Source organism: Oryctolagus cuniculus, chromosome 3 (assembly GCF_964237555.1).
Source record: "Oryctolagus cuniculus chromosome 3, mOryCun1.1, whole genome shotgun sequence".
NCBI lineage: Eukaryota > Metazoa > Chordata > Mammalia > Lagomorpha > Leporidae > Oryctolagus > Oryctolagus cuniculus.
The window spans coordinates 176,520,838-176,533,514 of NC_091434.1; the positions used below are offsets into that span (position 1 = coordinate 176,520,838).

A 12,677-nucleotide genomic window follows, 5' to 3' on the forward strand; every position below is an offset into this window, starting at 1 on the left:
AAACAGACTTACTCACATATTTGAATAAAAGGTTTGATGAGCATTTTAAGGTTGAATTGCTCTCCAAATAATGTATTAAAAGACCTAATATGCCTACTAGTATATTATGAGGCTATAAAAATAAATAAATATAAATATATATATTTGCAGGGTCAATGTGATCATCATTTTTAATCTCTAGATGGTAAAAGTCTTTCGATTTATGACAATGTCTTTAAGTATTCTTTATTTTACTTTATTTATTTAATGACATTTATACGTGAGAGGATAAAACTTGCCAAAAGACCTATCAACAATCATGAATTAAAAATAAACAGAAACCAGAACTCAGGAATTCGTGCTCGATGTTTTACAACACACGCTGGACCACACTGCACATGACGCAGCTCAAGAGGAGTAGCTGCCGCAAATACCAGGGTAAAGAGGACAAACCAAATTCACTCTGAACTTATTAAATGTCCCTCACAGCAGGGTCTACCACCTTTACATTATTGCTTTGCTACTAATATTTTTAAAAAATGTTTCAAATTTTCATGGTGAGTGTTTTAGAAATAAACAAAATGACACAGTTTCATACTATCCTAGAACGGTTCCTCTTTCTTTGGAGAGAAAAGGGACCGCGTGCAGGCGGGCACAATAGTCACAGCCGGGAGCAGGTGCGGCTGGCTCCCCTGCGTACCTCGTAGTCCAGGTCCAGGTAGTCGAACTCGCCGTTGGTGCGGAAGTGTTGCATGCTCCTGTCCAGGGTGAGGTTGATGCTCCGTCCCTGTCGCTCGATGACCACGGAGTGCCAGTGGTGGTCGTCCAGCAGGCTGCCCGTCATCACGGACGTGTGGCCGTAGATGGGGCCAAGCTGGTTGCTTCCTGAGTCACGGGAGTGAACGAGAAACAAGGCAATGACCACCTGGCTGACTGCAGGCAAGCGCAGATCTTCCGCTGCCCATGCCCACCTGCCCATGTCCCTGTAGGGCTCCACCCGCTGAAGTCCCGCTGGGGAAAAGCAGCCGTGGCTATGCTTAAAACTGCTTTGATCCCAAGTGTATGGAGGTTGTTAAACATGGGAAAAATGCTCTCCTTTAAATAAAGTGCGGGCTGCTTCGAATGTGCGTGTGTAGGCTCCTTAGATGGCCAGTCTCTCATGAGCTGGGTTCTGATGCTGGCTGCACCGCCAGCTGATGCGTGACCGAGAGGAGTTGAAGACGGCTCTGCGTCTCGAATTCCTCATGCTAAAGGAGAACAAGAGCCCCAAGCCTCATGGTGTTGCTGGGACGATTTGATGGATTCATACAGCATAGAACTGAGCACACTTCTGCATACCGTGAGCACTCATTAACAGTCACCTAATCTAATCTCTTACAACCGTGATTAGCATTGGTCAAGACAATGCAGAATGGCAGTTCTCAATTTTCATTGAATCCAAAAGTCATCATAGTAAAATAATATTTAATAGCAAAGAAAATGTACTCATTATCAATTAAAATAAAAAAGTACATATGTCATTAATCTAACCCAAAGGAAATTAAATTGGCAAACAAAAAAAGTGGTCTGCACCTCAATGTTTATTGCAGCTCAATTCACAATAGCTAAGACCTGGAATCAACCCAAATGCCCATCAACAGTAGACTGGATAAAGAAATTATGGGATATGTACTGTATAGAATACTATACAGCAGTCAAAAACAATGAAACCCGGTCATTTGCAACAAGATGGAGGAATCTGGAAAACATCATGCTGAGTGAATTAAGCCAGTCCCAAAGGGACAAATATCATATGTTCTCCCTGATCGGGGACAACTAACCAAGCAAAGGAAACCTGGTGAAGTGAAATGAACACTATGAGAAATGGTGACTTGATCAGCCCTTGCCCTGACTGTTCATGAACAACTTAAATACTTTATCCCTTTTAGTATTTTTTTGTTTGTTTGTTCTACTTAATACTATTGGTCAAATTCTGTAATTAATAGTTTTGAAGTAAGGTTTCTATAGGAACAAAACTACAAATAAGAGTGAAACATTGTTAGAATTCATAATGTTTTTCAAGTTCATCTCCAGATGCTTTTTACATATTTTATACCATTCTTCAGTTTAATCAATAGATATTGCTTTTTATGGTCGGGGAAAATTAAATGCTATAAAAATATAATATGGTTTCAGCATAAATGATAAATGAAAGTAGGAGAGATACACAATTAACTATCACATTGAATTCTCTCTCCTTCTCTTCCTTTCTTTTCTGTCTCTCATCCTCCTTCCCCCTACTTCCTCCCCTAATTTTTCCTTTCCCCTTTCATTCCCTCCTCTCTCCAGTCTCTTTGCCTCCCTCCCTCTCCCTCCTTCCTTCCTCTCTCCCTTCCTTCCTTAAATCCTTCCCTCCCTCCTTCCTCCTTCTTTCCTCTTCTCCTTCTTTCCTTTCATGACATTTAATATTCTAATGAAATACCTTACACATATAAGGGGACTTCAAATAGGTCATGGAAAATGGAATTAAAACAAGTTTATTTAGTTGCAAGAATTTGTTGAAAAACATGCATGGCTTTTTCATTATATGTATTTTCCATAAACTCTTTAAAGAGCTTTTGTTTCATCAATGTATGTGTAAACACCTCACATTTTCTCTGGTTCTCCTAGATCATCTTTGCTCAGCCTACGGTGAAATTAAATGTTGACATGCCATGGTGAGTGTGTGTGTGTGTATGTGTGTGTGTGTGTGTCTGTGTGTGTAGTGAGACAGGGAGGGTATGAAGAATTGGAGGATGGATAAGGAGAGAGAAATAAGCAAGAAGAAAAGTAGGAAAAAATCCAAATGAAAAGGTTATGCTGAGTCTTAGTATAAATATTTATACTGAAGATGGCGCAGCAGATATTTAGATAATGGCATTAAAGAGTGACAGCAATTATTTGAGTATATGTATGGCTGGGTCGCTCATAAATTCTCTCCAGTCAATAAAACTCTGTCACTAATCTTTCCAGTGGAAAATAATGAGCTTTTTTGTGAGGTCATATAATCTGCTGCTTGTTTCAGAACAGTTATATCACACATCTGTGAACCGCTGACATTAAAAGCTTATTCTACATGCTTCATATGGGAAAAAAAAGGAAAACAGATTTGAAAAATAAATATCTTTAGATATAATTTACTCACATAGCAATGATTTAACCATATGTGCACAAGCATATTTACAAGTACTTATATATTATTATTTATAATTACATCCATTATTACAAATGGAGATACTACGCAGAATTAGTGAGCAAAATGAGCACAACTATTTCTACCATTCATTCTCATTTCAGTTCTTTTTTTATAAACATATATTTAATTATAGATATAAATGTTATATAGGTATACATATATTGTAATATACTTATTATAAAAGCATGAATATTGTATTTATGTGTGTAGTATAAAATTTAAGTTAATATTTTATTGTATTTCCACACAAAATTAAGTTAGCAGAGATATTTTATTTGCATTAACACAATTCTATAGTTAACTTTTCGAACAAATTTTTGACATTGCTATTAATACTGCAAGCTTACTTTGGATGTAAATCTCTTATAATCATTTGTCATTTCTCCTATGATTACTAGGCCAAAATATGTGGGCTCTGATGATGTGTTGCAAATTTTGTTTTCTGAAAATATTTCTTGAGTTACAGAATGGTATAAAATATTATTTTTCTCACTTTCTTAAAAACATTGATATTAACATTTAAAACATATTTCTTGACAAGAACTAATAACTTTTTATTTTATTGTATATTTCTTTATAGCTAATGTGTTTGAGCATTTAGTATTTTTAGAGTTTTTTTCTTTTATGGATTATCTTTTATTTATGTAATCTATATTTCCTCCTACCACCTTAATATTCTTATACAATGCTATTATTTCTTTTTTTTTCACAGGGAGAATTAGACAGTGAGGGAGAGAGAGACAGAGAGAAAGGTATTCCTTCTGTTGGTTCACCCCCTTAATGGCTGCCATGGCCGGTGCACTTCACCGATCCAAAGCCAGGAGCCAGGTGCTTCCTCCTGGTCTCCCATGGGGTGCAGAGCCCAAGCACTTGGGCCATCCTCCACTGCACTTCCGGGCCACAGCAGAGAGCTGGACTGGAAGAGGGGCAACCGGGACAGAATCCAGCACCCCAACTGGGACTAGGACCGGGTTATATTATTTCTTATTAATGAATTACATTAAACATCTATATGTGACTTTTGCAATTTCCTAGGCCTCATATGTATTTTCCTGATTATTTTAGTGTATAAATGTATACTTCTTCATAATTAATTGATACAGATAGTCTATTTGATTCCATTCTATTGTTTTTCTTGTAGAAGTTATGGTTTCTACCCAATCAGATTTTCAATGTGAAGAGCTTTATAATAAAGGATATATCTTTAAAACAATGTGTCACTACCTATAAAAAAACTAATGGAATTTACATATTTTAGTATAATATTGATTTTAAAGTAACAAGTGTTAACATATAGGGAGAATGGGCACTACTGAGTTCCAAGATGGTGGATAGGGAGGGAGCTTACTGCTCTAGTCCAGAAGACAGTTTACAGAAAGTGTAGAGAGTACAGTCTCAGGGAAGAGTTAGGGAGAAAACGGCAGAGGAGACTCTACACAAGCCAGAAGGATATGGTAGACCTAGTTGGAGGGTGTGGATGCCCACAGTATACAATACACAAAAAATCAACTGCCTTTGTATACACAGGCAATGCCAAGGTTAAGACTGAGTTTTTAATATTAATCCCATTCACAATAGGTACAAAAACTATCAAATACCTTGGAATAAATTTAACCAAGGATGACAAATATCTCTACAATGAGAATTATAAAACATTAAAGAAAGAAATAGAAGATACAAAAAAATGAAATTCCAAGTTCATGGATTTGAAGAATAAATATCATCAAAATTTCCATTCTTCCAAAAGCAATTTACAAATTCAATGAGATATCAATTAAAATACCAAAGACATTCTTCTCAGAGCTAGAAAAAATGATGCTGAAATTCATATGGAGGCATAGCAGACCTCAAATAGCTAAAGCAGTCTTGGAGAACAAAAAGAGCTGGAGGCATCACAATACCAGATTTCAAGACATACTACAAGGCAGTTATAATCAAAGTAACCTGGTACTAGTACAAAAATGGATGGAACAGAATAAACCAGTGGCCAGAAATCAATCCAAACATCTATAACCAACTTATATTTCACCAAGGAGCTAAAACCAATCCCTGGAGAAAGGACAGTCTCTTCAACAAATGGTGTTGGGAAAACTGGATTTCCACATGCAGAAGTATGAAGCAAGACTCCTACCTTACACATTACACAAAAATCCACTCAACATGCATTAAAGTTCTAAATCTATGACTTGACATCCTCAAATTATTAGAGAACATTGGAGAAACCCTGCAAAATATTTGCATAGGCAAAGACTTCTTGGAAAAGACCCAGAGACACAGGCATTCAAAGCCAACATTAACAAATGGGATTACATCAAATTGAGAAGTTTCTGTACACAAAAGTACACTCAGAAAAGTGAAGAGGCAACTGACAGAATGGGAGAAATTGTTTGCAAACTATGCAACTGATAAATATTTAATAAGCAGAATATACAAAGGGATCAAGATACTCCACAACAACAAAACAAACAACCCACTCAAGAGATGGGCCAAGGACTTAAACAGACATTTCTCAAAAGAGGAAATCCAAATGACCAACAGACACATGAAAAAATGTTCAGGATTACTAGCTGTCAGGGAAATGAAAATCAAAACCACAATGAGGTTTCACCTCACTCCAGTTAGAATGGCTTTCATACAGACATCTACCAACAACAAATGCTAGTGAGGGTGTGGAGGAAAAGGTACTTAGTCACTGTTGGTGGGAATGCAAAATGGTAAAGCCACTATGGAAGACAGTTTGGTGATACCTCAAAAATCTGAATATAGACCTACCATACAACCCAGCCATCCCACTCCTGGGAATTTATCCAAGGGAACTGAAATCAGTAAACAAAAGAGTTATTTGTACCTCCATGTTTATTGTAGCTCAATTCACAATAGCTAAGATTTGGAATCAACCTAAATGCTCAGAAACTGAAGACTAGATAATGAAATTATGAGATATAAGGCCAGCGCCATGGCTCAACAGGCTAATCCTCCACCTGTGGCGCCGGCACACCGGGTTCTAGTCCCGGTCGGGGTGCCGGATTCTGTTCCAGTTGCTCCTCTTCCAGGCCAGCTTTCTGCTGTGGCCCGGGAGTGCAGTGGAGGATGGCCCAAGTGCTTGGGCCCTGCACCCCGTGGGAGACCAGGATAAGCACCTGGCTCTGGCCTTCGGATCAGCTTGGTGCGCTGGCTGCAGCGCACCGGCCGCAGCGGCCTTTGGAGGGTGAACCAACTGCAAAGGAAGACCTTTCTCTCTGTCTCTCTCTCTCTCACTGTCCACTCTGCCTGTCAAAAAATAAAATAAAAATAAAAAAGAAATTATGAGATATGTACAGTATGGAATAATACACAGCAGTAAAATAAAATGTAATCCAGTCATTTGCAACAAAATGGGTGAATCTGGAAAACATCACACATAGTGAAACAAGACAGTCTCAAAGTGACAAATACTATATTGGTCTCCCTGATCTATGAAAACTAATAGAGCACCTAAAACTAAATCTCTAGAAGTGAAATTGACACTTCAAGAAGGGATGACTTGAGCTGCTCTTCTGTTGACTATCCAGGAACAATTTCTTTTTTTTTCATACTTTTTGTTGAACTCTTAACATAAAGTTAACCATATGTGTATAAAGTCAATTGAAAATAGATCTCAGGCTGGCGCTGTGGCTCACTAGGCTAATCCTCCACCTGCGGTGCTGGCATCCCGGGTTCTAGTCCCGGTCGGGGCGCCAGATTCTGTCCTGGTTGCTCCTCTTGTGGTCCAGCTCTCTGCTGTGGCCCAGGAAGGCAGTGGAGGATGGCTCAAGTGCTTGGGCTCTGCACCCACATGGGAGACCAGGAGGAAGCACCTGGCTCCTGGCTTTGGATTGGCACAGTGCGCTGGCTGCAACGCACTGGCCATAGCGGCCACTTTGGGGATGAACCAAAGGAAAAAGGAAGACCTTTCTCTCTGTCTTTCTCTCTCTCACTGTCTAACTCTGCCTGTCAAAAAAAAAAAAATGAAAATAGATTTCAGTAAAAAATAAGGGTGGGAATATGAGAGGGAGGAGGAAATTTGTTACTGTAAAGCTATATAATTCTGCATACATTCCTATGGAGTTACTTCTAAGGGTACAGTTTAAAAACCTTGCATGGGACTCCAAATCCCATTAAGCTTGCTGGTAAAAATGACATGTTAATTGTTAAAGGGATCATATTAAGTGCTAAAGTGAACCTATGGATAGGATTAAATGTTAAAGTGATCATATAAATAGGATCAAGTGTCTGGTAATAATCATAGATTGAATTCAAAAGGACAGAATGTTCCAACATGGGAAGCAGTCCACACAGCTGACTCATAGAATGACAATCGCTTTAAGGAACACTCTGAGCTCAGAATCAGCCATTAAGTCTTCCTGGTCTGGCTGAAAAGCCCTGAGAGCATTTCAGGTATGGAAAGCCAGGACACTGTGGCAAAACATGTTCTACATGAAGGATCTCTGTGAGTGAGATCCCCTTGGGAAGAACTGGCCATCAAAGAAGGATGTACTTTTCTCTAAAGTGAGGAGAGAACTTCCATTTTGCTTATGCCCTTGTCCAAATACTGACAGAGTTCATGGACTCAAAAGGCTTCCATAGCCTAGGCAGCTCATGGCAAGGACTTTGGGTAGTCACTGATGTCATACATAAGAGTGCTAACTGTTAAATTAACAACAAGATTCACTGTGTACTAACTCTCCATGCAGGACCTCTGACCTCAATGAGCTGTATTATGAGAGTTAACTGTAAAACTAGTTCTCAAACTGTTTTTGTGTGTGTGTGTGTGTGTGTATGTGTACATTGTTGAAATCTTCACTTAGTATAGTGTTGGTCTCCTTTTTTATTTATTTATTTATTTTTAAATTTTTTGACAGGCAGAGTGGACAGTGAGAGAGAGAGAGACAGAGAGAAAGGTCTTCCTTTACTGTTGGTACACCCCCCAATGGCTGCTGCGGCTGGCGCGCTGCACTGATCCGAAGGCAGGACCCAGGTGCTTCTCCTGGTCTCCCATGAGGTGCAGGGCCCAAGCACTTGGGCCATCCTCCACTGCACTCCCGGGCCACAGCAGAAGGCTGGCCTGGAAGAGGAGCAACTGGAACAGAATCCGGCACCCCGACCGGGACTAGAACCCGGTGTGCCGGCACCACAAGGTGGAGGATTAGCCTATTGAGCCGCAGCACTGGCCCTGTGTTGGTCTTCTGTGTATAAAGTTAATTTAAAATAAATCTCAGTGGAAAATGGGACTGGGAATGGGAGAGGGAGGATGAGGAAGGTTGGGAGGGCAGGTATGCTGGGAAGAATAACCATTTTCCTAAAGTTGTACTTATGAAATTTCATTCCTTAAAAATAAATTAAAAATATAATAAAGTGAATGCATAAAAAAGTTAACATATGGGGTACAAGTCATATTTAAGAAGGTTTAGACCATTCAAATTTGTAACTGGCAAGGAAGCAAATAGGCATGATCTCTTTTTGGTGTTCTTAGTTTTGTGTCTTTCTATTGTAGTACAGTTAATGGATGAATTGTGGTTATTCATATATTTTACAACATAAAATATGTGCAGAGTTCTTATATTGCTGCAACAGAAAATATATGGAATGCAACATACCCTTTAAATAATGCTTATGGAGAATCTGAAATTTTTAGCCAAGCAAGAGAAAAAGGTATAATTGCTTTGCACAAATTGTACTTTTGAATGACAATCCCTAGATTGTGGATCTCTTCTTTAGCTTTAAGTAAATCTTAGCCAATTAGCAACATACACACATGCATAAATATTGCCTACTTAAAAATAGCAAAAAACAAAACAATTCCTTTGAGTTCATCTCTTTGTCTAGGCAACATTGCATTTCTCCATTTCCTTTATTTTTAGTTCATTATATTCAAAATATTTCTTTCCTTATTTCTCATTCTTTCTTTATCTAAAAAAGTTGGTAACACTTCTATCCTTTCTGTTACCCTGAGAGTAAGTTAGTAATGATTTCCATGCTACCAAAGCACAAATTCACTTCTCTGTCTTCTTTTTAAATTATATTTTAAAGGAATTGAACACATTTGGCCGTATGTTTTTATTCTCTTTGGTCTCTGCGAAGCTTCACCTTCTTTGCTTCTTCCTATTCCCTGTATGATTTTTCTTATTCTCCATTTAAGCACTTTTTCCTCTCAGTCTTACATATGCAACTCCACAATAGAAAACTCTGTACACATCTATATAAGACAACTTGGTTGTATATTGGACAACTCAAATGCACCATGCTCAAACACATCTCCACAGTTCCTCTGATAGGTTTCTCTGTAAAGATGGCACTAAAGTCTATTTGGTGCTCAAGCCTAAGTTGTAGGAATAATTCTTTGTATTCACATATTTCTTGTTGCATCATATTGAATGTATCACCAAGTTGTGATGACTTTACCACTAAAATAAACAAATTTTTTGCATCTCCATTGCTAACGACCTCATGCCAGCCACTACCATTTTGCACAGAGACAATGCAGAAGTCCTGGTTTGATTCTCGTGCCAACACAAGCAACTTTTAAAATATGAGTGTAATACTGTACAGTTTAAAGCCTTCCAATAACTTCTCATTTGCAAATGATATCTAAGTGGTTTACCACGCCCTGCAGGATCATACAGGGTTTGGACAATTTCCAACTCTTAGTTTTCAGCTCCTATTCTGAGAACTCACTGGATGTATCTCCACTGGCCTCTGTCTTCAGTGAGCTCTTTCTGTGAAGCCCTCCTCCCCTTGGTGATCTCGTGGCTGGATCTTTTTATCACTCAGCTCTCAGCTTGAGTCTTTTCTCTCCAAGAGGACTTTCCTCATTACACATTCTAATGATGGCCCCATTGCCTCTGCAAGGAGGAGGCTGATCTTTGATCCTTATCATATGAAATAATATAACTGATTTTATAATCTCTATTATTTATTTATAATTTTATCTCTATTTATTTATAATACTGATGTTAAGGCATTTATTTTTATTTAGTTGTAAAATCATTATGATGGGTAATATAGAGGTCATGTCTGACTCTTCTGTTAGGTCATACAGGTCATGAACTCAAGGACCTTGTCTGTTAGCTCCCTGCTGTGCTAGAGGCTAGTACCTTGCACAGGATAGATGCTTAATCAACACTGTTTGAAGGAGGAAGCATATCAATGCCTACTAACCACCATGGCTTAAAAATGAATTATAGCACATTGTGAATTCTTTATATAACTTACATTTTAAAGTTTTAGCAACATTAACATTTTCTAGTGGGAATTTAATAAGCAACAAGACTGTTCACAGTTGGAGCATACCTAGGTTTAAACTGAGGACCAGCTTGGCTCTTTTCAGCTCCAAAGTAATGTAATCCCCTTGCTGTCCTTCTCCGTGCAACATTACCCCCTCACTTTCAGAGGTTTTAAATTTCAAGGCAATGACATCTTTCAGTGTCTTCATCTTCTTGTTTCTGAATCTATATGGTAACACAACATGGCCATCAAAGTTGATAACGTCAGCCCCTAAAAAAAAGAAAGAACACGTTAGTTTGGATCTTTGTATATTATCATCCACTCCCAATGAGTGTGTCCACAGAATAAGTAAGAAATAAAGTGCTTTCACTGGGAAATCTAGAGTCCCTGATTCTCATTCTATTCCTTCTTTCAATTTATTGTGTGTCCTGATGGGGTTTTTATGGGGAGAATTGATAAAGAATGATCATAAAAGTCTATATTAATATAAAATTTTACCTCAAGTATACTGCTCATATTTCCCTAACTTTAACTTGAAAATCTAAAATTTAGTACAAAAAAGTAAAATTATTTATCTCCCTAAAGATTACAAAATTTGGCAGGTTTCTCTTAAGAAAAAAAAAAGCTTTCATGGTTTTTAAATAATGAAGATACTTGGTATGTAGTTTTTGATGATATACTCATTTTTCTAATGGTTTTTATGTTCTTCTATATTTTTAGTAAATATTGCTATAGATTTAGAATTTCTAACCAATTGATCTTTAGGAAGTTTCTTCAAATTTGTTCTTAATCTGAGATTTCTTATCAGATCCTTGCATTTGGAATGAGAATTAGGCACCAGTATTTTTTACTACAATTAACAGACATTCTCAGTCTCCCGTATCAGTTAGGAGATACAATATCTGCTCTACACTATGGCTCCAGCAGCTCTAATTTGAATTTAGGGTATTACATTAAAGTGAAAGTTTATAATTTCTTTAGAGATGATGACAACTTTGTTAGCATTCTCAGAAACAGGGGATTGTGTGGAATAGTTTCATATCAGCTACTGATTCACCCCAGAAGTGAAAAATGAGATATTTAATATGCAGTGTTGGTCAATGAGTTCCCAATCATGGAAGAGCTCAAAGATGAATTGCAATGATTCAGATGAAATATTGAGTACGAACAAAAGTTTAGTCATTATCATTATCTAAGCTTAAAACATTTTAAAAATCCATTTCTATTATCTTTTAATTTCTAAATCATGGAAAACCTAGTCAAACTGAATAATTACTAATTTAGAATTATGTCTGGACAAAGACAACTTTTAGATTTTGGGCAAGGTCTGGCTGAAGAATTCCACGGGGAGACACTGGAGAAAATAAATAGCAACTTTAAAGCCTGTGAAGGAAATGTTTTCTCGTTCATGTCCTAGTTCTCTGGCACTTGTTTACTTCAGTCACCATGGGGAATACCTTGGCTTGCCTTGTAAGTAGAGCATACCACCAAACAGATCCCTTTGCACAAGGGAGGCGTACAGCTACGTAGCCACATTCAGTCTTCTGTGCACACTACTTGTCATACTCAGCTTTACTCTTACCTGATTCTATGAAGCGAGGTTTTGCGAATACAGTTATTTCAAATATGACTTAAAAATAAATCTAAATTTTCCTTTCAATTCATAGATGGCTTTCATGTGTTATAAAAATAGTATTCTGTTTTCTTAAATATTTATGCTTCTAAGTGACAATTTAGGCAGTTTTATATTATAAAAAGTACAGAAAGAAAACCATAACTGTGAACTTTAATTTTTGATTCTGTTTGTCAGTTCTTTCTTAGTCAACAGAATTTCATTATCTGAGCTGCTAAATCATAGAGGTTTACTTTGATATGGGAGAAAAAAAATCAACCATTGAATTTTGGCTTTTGCTAACACTGCAAAGACAATTATATTTTAGCTTAATCATCTATACTGTCACAGCTGAATTCCAATGGTAGTATCTTTATCAGCCATGAGAGACAAAGAGGAGAAAAAATGGAATCAGGTTATAAGATCTCAGGTTGAATTCATAATCTAGCAGTTGTCAGAAACTACTTTTTGCCTTGAAAAGTGAATAAATGAAAAACAGAAGACGGAAGTAAATTCTGAACTCCAGAAAGTAATTTTGGAGTCAATTTCATATCGGTGGCAGTTGAATAATAGACACATCATTGTTTTATACACTTTCAATATATATTAATTGACATAAAATATTTCTCA

General features: G+C 37.4%; 1 protein-coding gene across 1 annotated transcript in view; it reads right to left on the reverse strand.

Moving 5' to 3' along the window:
• The window catches only part of CNTNAP2 (contactin associated protein 2), a 2,389,242-nt gene that overhangs the window by 1,350,368 nt on the left and 1,026,197 nt on the right, over positions 1–12,677 (reverse strand). The window contains exons 5-6 of the mRNA XM_008258071.4: positions 10,502–10,705; positions 680–864 (exon numbers count right to left, since the gene is read on the reverse strand). Of these exons, the coding sequence (XP_008256293.2) occupies positions 680–864; positions 10,502–10,705 (389 nt within the window). The remainder of the gene's footprint in view (positions 1–679; positions 865–10,501; positions 10,706–12,677) is intronic.